Genomic DNA, 19,583 nt, shown 5'->3' on the forward strand with positions numbered 1-19,583 from the left:
TTTTCAGTCTAATGTAATCATTTCCTGGCAATATCATTGACACTAAACGTTACTAAACTTTCTCTTACATTCTACAGGAAAGTATTGCATATCCACGATGACCATGTTCACTGCATCCACTGCTCTCACCATCTTTTTTATGAACATACATCATACATTTGGCCCCAAGGCCAAACCCATCCCAAACTGGGCCAAGAAATGCATCCTGCAGTGTCTGGCCAGGATTTGCTCTATCTACAATGTTGGCAAGAACTGCATGACCTCACAGCCAGAAAGACTACACCCTCAACCATCATAACTTCCTGACTCCAACTGCAACATGCATGGCAAAGCTGGGATGATGACTTTGTGTTTAAATTTGAGAGAAGTCAGAATGCCATGTCTCAGATCGTGAGTCCGGCGTGCTCATTTGGAAAACATCCCACCTGTTGCTATGGTGTGTGGAAGGAGGGAGCATTCATGAGCATGGATTGTGGGAGATGGGGCGGCAGAGGCTGGAAAAGCCACAGGAAGAGGAGAAGGATGCAGAGATCGTGAGCAGCAGCAAAAAGTAGAAAAAGGTCACCAAGTTCTGAATCGATTCTTCGTGTGGTTGTTTTTCATTATGGTTTTCTTCATGAGCCTGCTTATAACAGGCGAAAGCCATATGAAATGTGTCATATCAAATGACAAATCTGAAAGGATATAATTGATTATAAAGGATGTCGTACAACCAGTTCAAGGTCATTATTGCAAAACAAACCCAGACAGAATGATTAGGAGAGGTTTCTTTTGTGATACAAATCAGCTAAATATACATAATCCCTAAAATATTCATTAATGTACCTTAGTACTGTTAAAAAAATAGATCAAAATATATTGCGTTTAAATTATTTGATGTGATTCTGATTCTGAAAGAAGATAATTCTTCAAAATGTCAAATTTCTGGTCAAAATGCAGAGCTTGAGCACAGTATAAAGTAGTCCAAAAAAGCAGTTTTCTATGCATAACATAAGCAATTTAGCCTGCATGATTTGTGATTGAACAAATTTAGCAGACATAAATAATTGAGTAAATATGCTAAGAAAATCTTGTCCCCTCCTCTGATCAAAATGTCTGAAACAGAAGCATTAAAACACTGATGACCAATGTTGTGGTGCTTTATTGTTTGCTGTATTCTTTTTCCTCCATGTCTCCTGGAGATTGTTCTTCATTATATACTGCACTCTCAGCTGAAGTATGTCATACACAAGCAGTGGATCTCTTTTTCTGTCTGTGCACGTCAGTATCCTCCCTTTTAAAAGTTAATAAAGTCTTTGTTAATTAAGTTTAACATCTTTGAAAAGTGAAAAACATCTTACCCACAATACTATTTTAACAGAATTTATCTCTTAAAAAAAAAAAAAAAAACTCATCCTGATCTCTGACTAACGGCGATGCAACTGAATCAAACTATGGCTATGTACAACAATCGCCCATTTGTGCAATTCAGAAAAATGAGGAAGTTCTCTAGAAGAGGAAGGATGCCTCTTGTACGTATCGGTGAGCTGCTTCTGCAGTTCTAAAACGAGAACGCTGTGAATGGTTTGACTTAAACTGGTAAGGTCACTTTAATCTCTTTATCTATTAAATATAATTTAAAAATGTATTTGTTTTATTGACATGACACGTTTTTATATATGTGCTGCCAAAATATTTTATATACTGTACATTTTACACATAAATATTTAGATCAAGTATGCTGAATATATTTGAAATTGCACAGTTTGTGTAAAAATCCTCAAGCAATGCTCTTTTTTCCAGGCAGATTTGCGGAATACACATATAAAATGCAGATCATTTCAAGCTGTACAATTCTTTCTATGTTAGTATTAAATATTTTGTGTACAGGTATGTATTGCATGTTTTACAGATATACTTAAGTTGAAATATTTGTGTTAAATGTTTAAAAATATATATATTTTTCCAATCCATACTACTTCACTATGAAATTTATATTTTTGAAACACTTTTATGTACTTATGTACTTTTATGTCTTATACACTTTGTATTTAAAGTACTATTTAAAGCCAAGTCTGCATACTGAGCATGGACAGGGAATTACTGTTTTAAGATTTGAGGTTTCTCGTGCCCAGGTATTTGATCATATTCTTTTATTGTATTCAAGACCAAATAGAGAACTCGAGCATCATCTTTGATCCAGCAGAAGTTACTGCAGTTCCAGAATTATGTGCTCTCATTTCATTTACCTTCACTTACCCAGATAAAGCAAAACCTATTGAAAACATTTCATGGAAAGTGTGTAAAAACGGTCAATGTAATGATGAAATCTTCAAAGTAAATTCAATTATTGAAAACAAAGAAAAAGAGAAGAAACTTAAAGCAGATCAGATTGAGATGCTTGAACCTGACCTGACCAAAAAAAAAACTGCAGCATCATCATCAGAGGAATAAAAGAATATGCTTTCAAAATTGTGGGGAATGACCAAACTTTATCTAACGCCAGTGTCAAAATCATAATCCGAGGTAATGCTTACCTTTTTTTGGCAAAGTTTAACATATCCTGTTTTTGCCTGTAGTTTGCATTTGTCTTTCAGTTCTTTATTGTTTCAGAAGGATCTTCTGTTTCAGATGTTTTAATGATATCATAATCCCAGGAGAGGAACTATGCTGGACAACATTTCTGAAATAAAGAAAATTCAGCATATAGTTGTATTAACCTAACTGCTACGTGTACACTGCTATAATAAGCATTTCATTGTGTGATCTGAATATATACCCAAAAATGACTCAAACATTTTGACTGTGTTAAATGTCAGCAATGTCTAATTCTTGAGTACATCTATTTGCAGACAAGCCTACAATGAACATTCCTCCTCTCAGTGAGGGAGAGAAGGCCAATCTGACATGTTCAGCTCCTTTTCCTTGTCCTGAAACTCCTCCTAATATAACATGGTGGATCAGGACAAGAAAGGGAAAAAGCATTGATCTAAAGGACAACATCACTCTGAGCACCTCCGAAAACCTCTCAAATTTGACCTTAACTCCAACCTCTGGCCATCACGATGCCACTGTAGGATGTGACGTGAGCTACAGAATCAAAACCATCAGTACAAGTAGGACCCTCAAAGTCACGTGTGAGTGTACAAATCTACATTTTAACTACTAAAACATTAAATGTAAAACTGTTCCTGTGGCTCAGTGGTAGCGCATTGTGATAGCAGTGCAAAAGGTTAAGGGTTAAATTCCCAAGGAACACACATACATGATAAAAAAAAATAAATGTATAACCTGAATGCACTGTAAGTAGCTTTGGATAAAAGTGTCTGCTAAATGTATTACAACTGACCCTAGAACATTGCATTAAAAAAAAGAAAAAAAAAGAAAATCTGAAATATAACAAAATGTTCAGTTCAGAAGAGCATGTCTATTAATTTTGAGAACATCATCTTTCATCATCTACTATTTGGATGTTCTGTGATTATCAGAAAGTAGAATAAAAAAAAAATACATTTGCATACAAGTGAATGTGCTTACAAAACTGATGCAGTTTTTTTCATTTATCAGATGTAAAGACTCTTAAAATTCTGGGTAAAAGTGAACTGATGGAAGGTGACACTCTCAGACTGAACTGCACTGTTGAGAGTCACCCACCATCATCTGATCCTGTATGGAGTTTCAATGGAACCACAGAAATATTCATGAACCAAACGTCTGCTGGATCAGTCATAATAACCAATGTGACAAAGAAGCATGCTGGGGTTTACAGCTGTATGAGGACATTTCAGAACAAGACCCTGAAAGCATCCATCACTATCAAAATCAATCGTAAGTAGAACCACATTCCATTGATAACCTAACAATATCACAGTCTCACAACATCACAAATTATGAAATTAAAATGTGTCAGCAACTGTTGAAATACTGAACTGCGATACATAAATCCTTCAAACATCAGGAGAAGTTCATCGTGTGTTTGCAGGAGACATTCCTAAAGTCATAATATGTCTTTACTAATTATAAAATCTTATTCATCACATATCAGGTGTTACAACTGAATCAACAGTGAACGAGTCCTCCAGTTCGGAAGAAAAAACAGCACACAGAATGACATCAGTAATACTGAGCATTTACATACTGCAGAAACTGCATGTTTATTTCAGGGTGATTATGATTTAGCCATTTAGGATAATTTCCTTGTTTGACATTGTTGTGGAACAACACTGCTCTCAACCAATCAGATTTAGGGTGATGGTTAAGTTTAGGATTAGGGCTGGGGTTGAGGACTAAACAAAAGTATTATTAAACTAATATTTCCTTCTTATTTTACATTCAAGATAAAGCGGCTTTTCAAGTGCATGTGGACATCAAAACGATAACAGCATTTCTGATGGGAATGTCAACTTCAGCAGTCATCTTCTCTGTGGTTTTGTGCTGTCAAGGGTCTTGGAAAAGGTATCACCTACATACATAAGTGAAAAGCTAAAATGTGCAACAAATTCAACAAAATGCATACATTTTATATACTAATCATATAAAGGTGTTTGGCATGGTTGTTTGATAAAGTTTCTGGTTGATGAGAAATCATGTGAATACTGTCATCCATCAACACAGACACTCATTATTTTAATATGACACTCAGTATAATTTACTGTGCTTTGATTCTGTCTTATTGCCTACACTCTTAAAAATAAAGGTGCTTAAAAGGTTCTTCACAACTTCAGAACTTTCTTTTGCCACAAAGAAACTTTTGTAAAGCAGAAAGGTTCTTCAGATGTTAAAGGTTCTTTATGGAAACATTGAGACCAAAAGGTTATTCTATCTCTGGTATTGTGAAGCACATTTATTCATAAGAGTGTACATAATATCTTTTCCTGCAGGGACAAGACATATGGAGTGGTAGCCACGAACACATACACTGAAGTTGTACTGGAAGATTTTCAAGGAAAAAATGTAAGGAGATACTGTATGAAAGAGTGACATTAATCATTTGGATTAAATGATTTGAGTTTATAACTCATAGGTTTTTTTATTATCATGTTGTATTGTATTGTTGTTTTCTGAAATTGTAAAATATTATATTTTAAGTCACTTCTTCACAGATCTAGAAACATAATTCTATCTGAACTTATTTTTGTTACTGCTGAATGATTTCTCCTTGTTCAGAGTTTTTTTTTGTTTTTGTTTTTTTTTTACAAATAAAACAGTGTTAATTAATTCAAAGTGTTTAAATTTCATTCTTTCTGTGTTTTAGAGGATGTTATAGGACTAAAGGGAATTTTAGACTACTCAGGTTTACAGTATATGATACATGCACATGAGAAGCTGTGACGGGCACAGAATATATTCATTTATTTATTTATTTATTCATTCATTCATTTATATATATACATATTTATAATTACTAGTAATACTTTAGGTACATTTGGTATAAGATTAAGGATGAATGTGTGCATATTGTGAATTAAAATCAATAAAATAACATTCCAGGAAGCCTTTTAGTTAAATAAGTCTATTTTTGTGTCTGTGTGTGTGTGTGTGTGTGTGTGTGTGTGTGTGTGTGTTAAAATACATTATTCACCATTTTCTTTCATCATTTTTGTTCCTTATTCACTTAAATTCCTTAAAATTATTTAATGAAAAGAAAAAAAACACGTTATATTTCCTTTGATGCCCATGACCAGTATCATGAGGTGAGTGGGCAGAGCTTCATTGCAGTTCATTATGTATTTAGGACGAATGGTGTTTTCACCACAAAGGCCCTGTCCCAGTAATTTAAACATTTAAACACAGCGTAGCTGACCAAAGTGCTGAACAGAGTATTAAAAAAAAACAATAAGAATAAATAAATATAAAATAAGAATAAAACAACATGGAAGACAATATACTAAAAACACAGTACTAAGATAAGATTAAAACACCTGGGAGAAAAGATATGTTTTCAGCCTCTACAGATTTCATCTGTGATCACAATACCCACACTAGTGGTCATATCAACTTGAGAGCATGTACATGTAACAGGAAGTAAGTGCACCAGACTGTCCTAGGTCTGAAAAATGTTAAAGTTCAGTGCTCTCAACACACTAAACCGATACCTGCCATGAAATCATACGATTTTGAGGAAAACTTTAAAGTGTAAATTAATTTATTTAGACATTACATATTTTTTCTGTAATAAATAAAGTCTTGAACATCTTTTGGTTTGATATGAGTGTGTGTATTTTATAAAACATTTGTAGCTGCTTATTATCACTAAAATAAAAACACCACAATTAAACTGTGTCTTAGGAACTACTGAGCAGAAACCTATTTATTATTATTATTATTATTATTATTATTTTAAGTGCAAATAATAAAATGAACAAAAATGTGTAATTAAAGCACAATAAAAACTTTACTTGCATTTATATAATGCTTAGTTGTAAGTGTGTCCCATTAGTTTATCAGAAGTTCTGTGCACTTGTGGTCCTCACACCCACTTGAACCAAATAAAGGAAATACATCATGTAAGTAGACAAGTGATCAGTGCAAATACTACAAAATGTGGTTATTGGGACCAGCACAAATGCAATGTGGTGATCTGTTCACAAACAACTTTGGTACTCTATTCAAGCCTGTATAGAGCTGACCACTTGTGACCAGATCATGAAATGCATATTAATACCAGATGGAAAGGCTTTAAAGGTGAATCAGCTCCTTCGCCTCTTTTAAATCAAAAGCCTTAAGTAGACATTTCTTTCTTCTCTCGATGCTCTCTACATTTCTGGCCATAGAAGCTTTCTTTCTTTTATCCTGCTATCCTGTTCCACTGTTATCTTGTTTACTATACTGTTTTTTCAAATACACAAAACCCCCAGTCGCATGCTGGTGCAAACTTATTTTTGAAGGCATTTTAAAGAGGAAGTACATAAGAGGAAGGGTGCATTTTGTACATTGTTACTTGTATGCTGCTTCTGCAGTTCGGAAAACGAACGTTTCTGAGAACATTGTGAAAGGGTTGACTTGAGAAAACGGTAAGAAGCTCTCTCTTTAATGCCATCCATATGTTCTATAGTAGGCAATGTGTAGTAAGTTTAAAAATGCTAAATGCTAAGTATAATGTTGTTTTGTTCTGTGCAGATTTGTGGAACACATTTAAAATGCATATCATCTCTTGCTGTACAATCCTCTTTATTTTGATATGTCGTGTACAGGTATACATCTTATATTGTGGTTTTCTAATGTTTTACATTTAACCTTACATTTTTTCAGTTAATTATGCTTTTAAAAAACATTATCGTGTTAAAAATGCTATTTTCAACTTGTTTTAAGACAAAAAAAAATGAAGATGACAAAAACAATGACTGGAAAATCACCTTCAATCCACCAGAAGTGACTGCTGTTTCAGGATTATGCGCTCTCATTTCATGTACCTTCATTCACCCAGACAAAGATAAAGCTCAAACTGATCATGAAAATGTGCATAATAATTCAACTGAATATAAGAATATACATGAGATACAAATCAAAGGAAAAAAGCTATTTGAAAAGGACCAGATTATGTGGCTTGAACCTGACCTGACCAAAAACAACTGCAGCAGCATCATCAAATTAATGAAAGAAGATGAAGGAGAATATGTTTTCACAATTGTGAGGGATGGCCAAACTTTATCTAACGCCAGTGTCAAAATCATCATTCAAGGTAATGCTTAACTTTATTTGGCAAAATTAAACAGGTCCTGTTTTTGTCTGGAGTTTGCAGTTGTCTTTCAGTTCTTTATTGTTTCAGAAGGATCTTCTGTTTCAGATGTTTTAATGATTTCATAATCCCAGGAGAGGAACTATGCTGGACAACATTTCTTAAATAAAGAAAATTCAGCATATAGTTGTATTAACCTAACTGCTACGTGTACACTGATATAATAAGCATTTCATTGTGTGATCTGAATATATACTCAAAGAATGACTCAAAAATTTAGACTGTTTTAAATGTCAGCAATGTCTAACTTCTAACATCTATTTGCAGACGAGCCTACAATGAACATTCCTCCTCTCAGTGAGGGAAAGGAGGCCAATCTGACATGTTCAGCTCCTTTTCCTTGTCCTGAAACTCCTCCTAATATAACATGGTGGATCAGGACAAGAAAGGGAAACAGCATTGATCTAAAGGACAACATCACTCTGAGCACCTCCGAAAACCTCTCAAATTTGACCTTAACTCCAACCTCTGGCCATCACGATGCCACTGTAGGATGTGACGTGAGCTACGGAAGCAAAATCATCAGTACAAGTAGGACCCTCAAAGTCACGTGTGAGTTTACAAATCTACATTTTAACTACTAAAACATTAAATGTAAAACTGTTCCTGTGGCTCAGTGGTAGCGCATTGTGATAGCAGTGCAAAAGGTTGAGGGTTAAATTCCCAAGGAACACACATATGATGAAAAATATAAAAATAAATGTATAACCTGAATGCATTGTAATTCGCTTTGGATAAAAGTGTCTGCTAAATGTACGACAACTGCCCCTAGAACATTACATAAATAAAAAAATCAGAAATAAACAAAACTTTCAGTTCAGAAAAGCATATCTGTTACATATATATATCTGTTATATATATATACACTTTTTGAATACAAGTGAATGTGCTGTCAAAACTGATGTATTTATTTATTTATTTTTTCAGCTGTAAAGAATCCAGTTCAACTAATGGAAGGTGACACTCTCAGACTGAACTGCACTGTTGAGAGTCACCCACCATCATCTGATCCTGTATGGAGTTTCAATGGAACCACAGAAATATTCATGAACCAAACGTCTGCTGGAACAGTCATAATAACCAATGTGACAAAGGAGCATGCTGGGGTTTACGACTGTATGAGGACAATCCAGAACAAGACCCTGAATGCATCCATCACTATCAATATCATTTGTAAGTAGAACCCACTGATCTATAATATAGATTGCTCATGACGTCATAACAGTGAAGCCGCCGCGCTGCCATATTGGTAATCCCTAGTAAACGTTCTATTGAATTAATTGGTAATTGTATGATTTCAATGAGAAAACGTCACCTAACAAGTCAGCATTTGTAAATCTGAAGTATCTCTGTAGATTATTACAATGCAAACACCCTAGGCATGTAAACGGTTATTTTCTAAATGTGTGGAATTTCCCCTACTTATTAAAAAGCTACTTTTATTACAGTAAGGAACATCATGAACACGATAGACATCAGGTGGACATGACCTCAACATATAAAACAAACGACAAAGTGCTTGTTCTGAAATCTGAATTTATTCAGAGAAATAACTGACTATATGCAGTATGGATTTAAATACATAAAGCTTCATTTCCAAGATAGTAAGTTAAGCTTTTTATTTAATTATAGAGCAATATTAACAACATGATCGTATTATTCATTGTAACGTATTCAAATCCATTTCTGATACTAACATGTTCATGTTTTAATAATTCCTAAATAATTATATTTATAAAGAACTAAACTATATTTAGTGTTGGACCATTACCTGTGTCGTCAGTGCGCAGCAGACACACCCACCTAAACGGTTTAAATGTATAGCTTATCCTGCCCAAAAGACTGTAAACACTGCAGGGAACACCTGAAGTAAAAATTAATTTACATACACTTAACATAAAAACTAGTCCTGTTTGACTGAAATCGAGTGATTTTAGGACAGCGGTTTGAATTTGTCTCAATGGTGCTCACTGCCGGTAGGGATTAGTAAGATGGCGGATCGAACACTTCCGGTGGCTTCACTTTCTGTTGGCAGTTTAGAACGCGATGAGAGATCCAGTCATATATATATATATATACTGTAGATCAGTGGTAGAACCACATTCCACTGATAACCTCACAGTCTTACAACATCACAGATTATGAAATTAAAATGTGTCAGCAACTGTTAAAATACTGAACTGCGATACATAAATCCTTCAAACATCAGGAGAAGTTCATCGTGTGTTTGCAGGAGACATTCCTAAAGTCATAATATGTCTTTACTAATTATAAAATCTTATTCATCACATATCAGGTGTTACAACTGAATCAACAGTGAACGAGTCCTCCAGTTCGGAAGAAAAAACAGCACACAGAATGACATCAGTAATACTGAGCATTTACATACTGCAGAAACTGCATGTTTATTTCAGGGTGATTATGATTTAGCCATTTAGGATAATTTCCTTGTTTGACATTGTTGTGGAACAACACTGCTCTCAACCAATCAGATTTAGGGTGATGGTTAAGTTTAGGATTAGGGCTGGGGTTGAGGACTAAACAAAAGTATTATTAAACTAATATTTCCTTCTTATTTTACATTCAAGATAAAGCGGCTTTTCAAGTGCATGTGGACATCAAAACGATAACAGCATTTCTGATGGGAATGTCAACTTCAGCAGTCATCTTCTCTGTGGTTTTGTGCTGTCAAGGGTCTTGGAAAAGGTATCACCTACATACATAAGTGAAAAGCTAAAATGTGCAACACATTCAACAAAATGCATACATTTTATATACTGATCATATAAAGGTGTTTGGCATGGTTGTTTGATAAAGTTTCTGGTTGATGAGAAATCATGTGAATACTGTCATCCATCAACACAGACACTCATTATTTTAATATGACACTCAGTATAATTTACTGTGCTTTGATTCTGTCTTATTGCCTACTCTTAAAAATAAAGGTGCTTAAAAGGTTCTTCACAACTTCAGAACTTTCTTTTGTAACAAAGAAACTTTTGTAAAGCAGAAAGGTTCTTCAGATGTTAAAGGTTCTTTATGGAAACATTGAGACCAAAAGGTTATTCTATCTCTGGCATTGTGAAGCACATTTATTCATAAGAGTGTACATAATATATTTTCCTGCAGGGACAAGACATATGGAGTGGTAGCCACGAACACATACACTGAAGTTGTACTGGAAGATTTTCAAGGAAAAAATGTGAGGAGATACTGTATGAAAGAGTGACATTAATCATTTGGATTAAATGATTTGAATTTATAACTCATAGTTTTTTTTTATTATCATGTTGAATATAGATTTTTCTGAAATTGTAAAATATTATATTTTATTTAAGTCACTTCTTCTTCACAGATCTAGAAACTTAATTCTATCTGAACTTATTTTTGTTATTGCTGAATGATTTCTCCTTGTTCAGAGTTTTTTTTTTTTTTTTTTACAAATAAAACAGTGTTAATTAATTCAAAGTGTTTAAATTTCATTCTTTCTGTGTTTTAGAGGATGTTATAGGACTAAAGGGAATTTTAGACTACTCAGGTTTACAGTATATGATACATGCACATGAGAAGCTGTGACGGGCACAGAATATATTCATTTATTTATTTATTCATTCATTCATTTATATATATACATATTTATAATTACTAGTAATACTTTAGGTACATTTGGTATAAGATTAAGGATGAATGTGTGCATATTGTGAATTAAAATCAATAAAATAACATTCCAGGAAGCCTTTTAGTTAAATAAGTCTATTTTTGTGTGTGTGTGTGTGTGTGTTAAAATACATTATTCACCATTTTCTTTCATCATTTTTGTTCCTTATTCACTTAAATTCCTTAAAATTATTTAATGAAAAGAAAAAAAACACGTTATATTTCCTTTGATGCCCATGACCAGTATCATGAGGTGAGTGGGCAGAGCTTCATTGCAGTTCATTATGTATTTAGGACGAATGGTGTTTTCACCACAAAGGCCCTGTCCCAGTAATTTAAACATTTAAACACAGCGTAGCTGACCAAAGTGCTGAACAGAGTATTAAAAAAAAACAATAAGAATAAATAAATATAAAATAAGAATAAAACAACATGGAAGACAATATACTAAAAACACAGTACTAAGATAAGATTAAAACACCTGGGAGAAAAGATATGTTTTCAGCCTCTACAGATTTCATCTGTGATCACAATACCCACACTAGTGGTCATATCAACTTGAGAGCATGTACATGTAACAGGAAGTAAGTGCACCAGACTGTCCTAGGTCTGAAAAATGTTAAAGTTCAGTGCTCTCAACACACTAAACCGATACCTGCCATGAAATCATACGATTTTGAGGAAAACTTTAAAGTGTAAATTAATTTATTTAGACATTACATATTTTTTCTGTAATAAATAAAGTCTTGAACATCTTTTGGTTTGATATGAGTGTGTGTATTTTATAAAACATTTGTAGCTGCTTATTATCACTAAAATAAAAACACCACAATTAAACTGTGTCTTAGGAACTACTGAGCAGAAACCTATTTATTATTATTATTATTATTATTATTATTTTAAGTGCAAATAATAAAATGAACAAAAATGTGTAATTAAAGCACAATAAAAACTTTACTTGCATTTATATAATGCTTAGTTGTAAGTGTGTCCCATTAGTTTATCAGAAGTTCTGTGCACTTGTGGTCCTCACACCCACTTGAACCAAATAAAGGAAATACATCATGTAAGTAGACAAGTGATCAGTGCAAATACTACAAAATGTGGTTATTGGGACCAGCACAAATGCAATGTGGTGATCTGTTCACAAACAACTTTGTACTCTATTCAAGCCTGTATAGAGCTGACCACTTGTGACCAGATCATGAAATGCATATTAATACCAGATGGAAAGGCTTTAAAGGTGAATCAGCTCCTTCGCCTCTTTTAAATCAAAAGCCTTAAGTAGACATTTCTTTCTTCCCTCGATGCTCTCTACATTTCTGGCCATAGAAGCTTTCTTTCTTTTATCCTGCTATCCTGTTCCACTGTTATCTTGTTTACTATACTGTTTTTTCAAATACACAAAACCCCCAGTCGCATGCTGGTGCAAACTTATTTTTGAAGGCATTTTAAAGAGGAAGTACATAAGAGGAAGGGTGCATTTTGTACATTGTTACTTGTATGCTGCTTCTGCAGTTCGGAAAACGAACGCTTCTGAGAACATTGTGAAAGGGTTGACTTGAGAAAACGGTAAGAAGCTCTCTCTTTAATGCCATCCATATGTTCTATAGTAGGCAATGTGTAGTAAGTTTAAAAATGCTAAATGCTAAAGTATAATGTTGTTTTGTTCTGTGCAGATTTGTGGAACACATTTAAAATGCATATCATCTCTTGCTGTACAATCCTCTTTATTTTGATATGTCGTGTACAGGTATACATCTTATATTGTGGTTTTCTAATGTTTTACATTTAACCTTACATTTTTTCAGTTAATTATGCTTTTAAAAAACATTATCGTGTTAAAAATGCTATTTTCAACTTGTTTTAAGACAAAAAAAAATGAAGATGACAAAAACAATGACTGGAAAATCACCTTCAATCCACCAGAAGTGACTGCTGTTTCAGGATTATGCGCTCTCATTTCATGTACCTTCATTCACCCAGACAAAGATAAAGCTCAAACTGATCATGAAAATGTGCATAATAATTCAACTGAATATAAGAATATACATGAGATACAAATCAAAGGAAAAAAGCTATTTGAAAAGGACCAGATTATGTGGCTTGAACCTGACCTGACCAAAAACAACTGCAGCAGCATCATCAAATTAATGAAAGAAGATGAAGGAGAATATGTTTTCACAATTGTGAGGGATGGCCAAACTTTATCTAACGCCAGTGTCAAAATCATCATTCAAGGTAATGCTTAACTTTATTTGGCAAAATTAAACAGGTCCTGTTTTTGTCTGGAGTTTGCAGTTGTCTTTCAGTTCTTTATTGTTTCAGAAGGATGTTCTGTTTCAGATGTTTTAATGATTTCATAATCCCAGCAGAGGAACTATGCTGGACAACATTTCTTAAATAAAGAAAATTCAGCATATAGTTGTATTAACCTAACTGCTACGTGTACACTGATATAATAAGCATTTCATTGTGTGATCTGAATATATACTCAAAGAATGACTCAAAAATTTAGACTGTTTTAAATGTCAGCAATGTCTAACTTCTAACATCTATTTGCAGACAAGCCTACAATGAACATTCCTCCTCTCAGTGAGGGAAAGGAGGCCAATCTGACATGTTCAGCTCCTTTTCCTTGTCCTGAAACTCCTCCTAATATAACATGGTGGATCAGGACAAGAGGGGGAAACAGCATTGATCTAAAGGACAACATCACTCTGAGCACCTCCGAAAACCTCTCAAATTTGACCTTAACTCCAACCTCTGGCCATCACGATGCCACTGTAGGATGTGACGTGAGCTACGGAATCAAAAACATCAGTACAAGTAGGACCCTCAAAGTCACGTGTGAGTTTACAAATCTACATTTTAACTACTAAAACATTAAATGTAAAACTGTTCCTGTGGCTCAGTGGTAGCGCATTGTGATAGCAGTGCAAAAGGTTGAGGGTTAAATTCCCAAGGAACACACATATGATGAAAAATATAAAAATAAATGTATAACCTGAATGCATTGTAATTCGCTTTGGATAAAAGTGTCTGCTAAATGTACGACAACTGCCCCTAGAACATTACATAAATAAAAAAATCAGAAATAAACAAAACTTTCAGTTCAGAAAAGCATATCTGTTACATATATATATCTGTTATATATATATACACTTTTTGAATACAAGTGAATGTGCTGTCAAAACTGATGTATTTATTTATTTATTTTTTCAGCTGTAAAGAATCCAGTTCAACTAATGGAAGGTGACACTCTCAGACTGAACTGCACTGTTGAGAGTCACCCACCATCATCTGATCCTGTATGGAGTTTCAATGGAACCACAGAAATATTCATGAACCAAACGTCTGCTGGAACAGTCATAATAACCAATGTGACAAAGGAGCATGCTGGGGTTTACGACTGTATGAGGACAATCCAGAACAAGGCCCTGAATGCATCCATCACTATCAATATCATTTGTAAGTAGAACCCACTGATCTATAATATAGATTGCTCATGACGTCATAACAGTGAAGCCGCCGCGCTGCCATATTGGTAATCCCTAGTAAACGTTCTATTGAATTAATTGGTAATTGTATGATTTCAATGAGAAAACGTCACCTAACAAGTCAGCATTTGTAAATCTGAAGTATCTCTGTAGATTATTACAATGCAAACACCCTAGGCATGTAAACGGTTATTTTCTAAATGTGTGGAATTTCCCCTACTTATTAAAAAGCTACTTTTATTACAGTAAGGAACATCATGAACACGATAGACATCAGGTGGACATGACCTCAACATATAAAACAAACGACAAAGTGCTTGTTCTGAAATCTGAATTTATTCAGAGAAATAACTGACTATATGCAGTATGGATTTAAATACATAAAGCTTCATTTCCAAGATAGTAAGTTAAGCTTTTTATTTAATTATAGAGCAATATTAACAACATGATCGTATTATTCATTGTAACGTATTCAAATCCATTTCTGATACTAACATGTTCATGTTTTAATAATTCCTAAATAATTATATTTATAAAGAACTAAACTATATTTAGTGTTGGACCATTACCTGTGTCGTCAGTGCGCAGCAGACACACCCACCTAAACGGTTTAAATGTATAGCTTATCCTGCCCAAAAGACTGTAAACACTGCAGGGAACACCTGAAGTAAAAATTAATTTACATACACTTAACATAAAAACTAGTCCTGTTTGACTGAAATCGAGTGATTTTAGGACAGCGGTTTGAATTTGTCTCAATGGTGCTCACTGCCGGTAGGGATTAGTAAGATGGCGGATCGAACACTTCCGGTGGCTTCACTTTCTGTTGGCAGTTTAGAACGCGATGAGAGATCCAGTCATATATATATATATATATACTGTAGATCAGTGGTAGAACCACATTCCACTGATAACCTCACAGTCTTACAACATCACAGATTATGAAATTAAAATGTGTCAGCAACTGTTAAAATACTGAACTGCGATACATAAATCCTTCAAACATCAGGAGAAGTTCATCGTGTGTTTGCAGGAGACATTCCTAAAGTCATAATATGTCTTTACTAATTATAAAATCTTATTCATCACATATCAGGTGTTACAACTGAATCAACAGTGAACGAGTCCTCCAGTCCCGGAAGAAAAAACAGCACACAGAATGACATCAGTAATACTAAGCTTTTACATACTGCAGAAACTGCATGTTTATTTCAGGGTGATTATGATTTAGCCATTTAGGATAATTTCCTTGTTTGACATTGTTGTGGAACAACACTGCTCTCAACCAATCAGATTTAGGGAGATGGTTAAGTTTAGGATTAGGGGTGGGGTTGAGGCCTTAACAAATTTCTTATTAAACTATAATGTTTCTCTGATTTTGGAGGCTATATATGATTAAATATTGGGTTAAATGTTGTTCTAGTCCAAAAAGAAGATTCCAGGAACGTGTCCTGCTTGGCCAAATCTAATACTCTCAACTCTGAACAATAGGCATGTCTTCATAAACTTTTATAGATATCATTAACAATTCTGTGTAAATTCAAGGTATAATATATTTCTTGAAGAACTGGGACATCCCAAAGATAGTCACATTCGTGGCAGGAATGGTGTGTTCGGCGCTCATCTTCTCAGTGGTTTTGTGTTGTTGGGTGTCTTGCCACAGGTAGGCCTATCATTTACTTCCGTCTTCTCCTAAAAGGTGGCTGAAAGTTCATACAGATTTTATAGAGTTTATGTCTGGTTCATGTCTCAAGTCTCATCAGCTGAAACTCTTTTCTTAACAGAGGCAAAAAATACAAAGTGCCAACTACAAATCCGGACACTGAGGTTCATTTGGAGGTAAGACAGAACTATAGGAAGACAGGAACCGATATGTATAGTATTCACATTTTTTTTAAGCTTAACTATTACTTTTAGTTTCAACACACTTCATTTGGAAAGATCAAACACCATTGTGTCATAATGTCACTCTGGAGGATTGCATTACTTTACCCATCTGTTATGAAACAAAAAATGTATCTTGTTTACTCTACCTCGTTCGAAATTTTGATTTTTTTGTTTCTCTAAAAGCAAGAGCCTTAAAAATAGTTGACGTTGCATCAGTGATGGGGCTCACAATCATGTATATACCGTAATAGTCATTTAATAATATAAATTAAAACAGGTGTGAATGGAACAGAATATTAAAATATAGCACCAGTTTTGACAGAATCTTTTAATTACTTCCCTACCATAAATAAATGTCAAAAAATAAAGATTTGTTTTGTATGTATCAGATGGTGCAGACAGATACAGCTCAGACTGGAACAAATGAGGAAACACCTCTTCAGGGAAAGCTTAATGGTGGGAACCCAAACCCGGCTGGACCGACAGACGGAGCAGAGGAGGATGAAGCAGTCAGGATGGATGCAAAAGAGGTCGACTACGCCAGCATCGACTACTCCCTTCTAAAGGACAGACCGCCTGAAGAGGAAGAGAAGGAACCAACCGACACAGACTACGCTGAGATCAAGAAGGACAAGAGAGATGGGAAGGAAAGAGAAGTCCTTCAGGATGGAGATGACCAGATTGAAACACAAGACCAGATGGAGGGAGAGGAGACAAGTTATTCTAACTCAGAGGAGCTGAAAATTTAAGGAACTACACTCAACAATATGACAATTTGTAAGATAATTTTTAATTATTAAGTTCAGATCCTTAAGAAGTATAAAATGTATTATTTTTGAGCTTTAATGTGTATAGCATTTATAGTTGGTAATTGCAACATATGACACTTCATTAGATTATTCTCCAACATCTGTTTATTTTTTTTTTTATTGCGTGAAAACATAAATTTCCCAATTTTTGCAAGTATTTCTTGTTTCTATATGCTTTTAATATGCATTTAATGATGCTTCTGAGCTTTCTGAAACTGTTGCAAATTAATTTGAGTAAATTAAATAAAGTTGCTTTTATTGGTACAAAAGTGTCAGATTCATAAATAATTCAGCATTTAAATTGTTTATTGTTATATGGAGTTGTTATTTGTCAGCATACAGGGCTTTGGTGATTTGGCAATCAAGGATAGTTTCTGAATCTTCTTTCCGATGACACTTGACCTGAAGTGACTTCTGCAGTTTTTGCAACTGACAGCTTGCAAAAGTAAACTGCATTGCAATCATTTCACAGAGTCACACGTAGGCCTTAAAGCTAAATCCACAAGATCTGAATAACGGCAAAAAATATTAGCATTGTCGCACAACAAATAACTAACTATGAAGACACAAGTAACACCAGCATGAAGTCAGCAAAAAAAAAAAAAAATGTGTTTAATAATTTACACATGCTACAGTGCATCCTGGCAACCTACAAGCTTTTAACAGATCAACACAACATTGTACGATATGACATTGTATGTTCAGACTCGGCATAACACCGAAATGTAAATCCAATACTTTAGGTTTGTCTAAAAGGTGTGTATGTTTTCTCAAGAATTGTAAATCATCTACTCGTTGCTCTTCTGGGATGCCATGTGTATCTAAAAACTAAAAAAACACAAACTATACAAATGCTACACATAAACAGTGTACCTATACACAACTAACCTACTGACAGATTTTGAAAATGAATATACTATATAAATAAATGTTTACATATACATAGACTGAAAAAAGAAGAATATATAAACTATACGAATGATTCACAGCTTCAAATATAGATTTACAATCGATATCAGCAATACTTTTTAAATGCCAAATTATTGTTTTTATGGAACCAATTCAGTATGACCATACATTAATAATAATAATAATAATAGTTATTATTATCACATCATTTAATTTCATAGTTAAAATTATTTAAACCAATAAAATATATAATATATAGTAATAATATATACACCGTGCAATAAAAATCTCTCATCAGATTTTCCCAAATAACATATTTTAGATTCAAAATGTCTGTTATTGCCAAAAGGTGACATGCTTTAATCTCTGTACATGCATAAGGAAAGTCTGGGTTGATTTGCATGAGAATGTTGTTTAGATGTACTTTAAGGGCAATGGTGCACTTCTGCTATTTAAAAAAAAAATATATATATATAAAAAAAACAATAAAGATCAGTTTGGTTTCCTTTTCTTGTTCTCTTGCAATTTTTTACATGATCATGAACCCATGGATTTATTTTAGCCTTTCATTTACTTCACACACTTCACAGTGTTTTAGTAGTCAAAAGTTACATTTAGTGTGTAACACCACAACACCAAACCTATACATGTGAATTACAGTAGGGTAAGCATACAGGAAGTTCAAAGACACAGGCCATGATAAATATGAATGTGTTTCTTCCCTTTAGTTTAACCTCAAACTAACTACTGACTGTTCAAAAAGGCAAGAATTAAGGTGACATTAGTTCTAGCAAGAATGCATTTTCATGCACTCACATTCTAAACTCTATTTCTGTGTTCTGCACTTGTGGTACTGATAAAAATATAATAAATAAATAAATAATTATTATTATTATTATTATTTGGGACAAATTTCCAGATTTCCAAACTGCAAAGATATGGATTTCTTTTTAAGTTGCACTTTATTTTACATTATGTGTACTTATATGTACTTCCAATGTAATTACCTAAAGAAACTACATGGTTAGGTTTAGAGTTAGGTTCAGGGTTAGCACCTAGCTAATTTAATTACCATAACAAGTACATAGTATGTAGATGGGGAAA

The 19,583-nt window shown here is 33.9% G+C and overlaps 1 protein-coding gene and 1 pseudogene across 1 annotated transcript; both read left to right on the forward strand.

The window, feature by feature from the left end:
- Positions 1 to 1,475: 1,475 nt before the first annotated feature.
- Positions 1,476 to 5,159, forward strand: LOC132107581 (sialic acid-binding Ig-like lectin 14; annotated as a pseudogene).
- Positions 5,160 to 6,917: 1,758 nt separating this feature from the next.
- LOC132107761 (sialic acid-binding Ig-like lectin 5) lies at positions 6,918 to 18,103 on the forward strand. Its single transcript, XM_059513956.1, has 9 exons — positions 6,918 to 6,992; positions 7,099 to 7,166; positions 7,291 to 7,660; positions 7,985 to 8,269; positions 8,645 to 8,890; positions 14,600 to 14,845; positions 16,420 to 16,537; positions 16,659 to 16,713; positions 17,151 to 18,103. The coding sequence occupies exons 2-9, from the start codon at positions 7,119 to 7,121 to the stop codon at positions 17,508 to 17,510; spliced, it is 1,728 nt and encodes a 575-aa protein (XP_059369939.1). The 5' UTR covers positions 6,918 to 6,992; positions 7,099 to 7,118; the 3' UTR covers positions 17,511 to 18,103.
- Positions 18,104 to 19,583: the final 1,480 nt, after the last annotated feature.

This window comes from Carassius carassius, chromosome 28 (genome assembly GCF_963082965.1).
Source record: "Carassius carassius chromosome 28, fCarCar2.1, whole genome shotgun sequence".
NCBI classification, from domain to species: domain Eukaryota; kingdom Metazoa; phylum Chordata; class Actinopteri; order Cypriniformes; family Cyprinidae; genus Carassius; species Carassius carassius.

Coding starts and splice junctions, on each gene's coding strand:
- LOC132107761 (XM_059513956.1), top strand. CDS start 7,119: ATGCATATCATCTCTTGCTGTACAATCCTCTTTATTTTGATATGTCGT. Junction 7,661..7,984: donor TGTCAAAATCATCATTCAAG/GTAATGCTTAAC, acceptor ATCTATTTGCAG/ACGAGCCTACAATGAACATT. Junction 16,538..16,658: donor TGTTGGGTGTCTTGCCACAG/GTAGGCCTATCA, acceptor TTTTCTTAACAG/AGGCAAAAAATACAAAGTGC.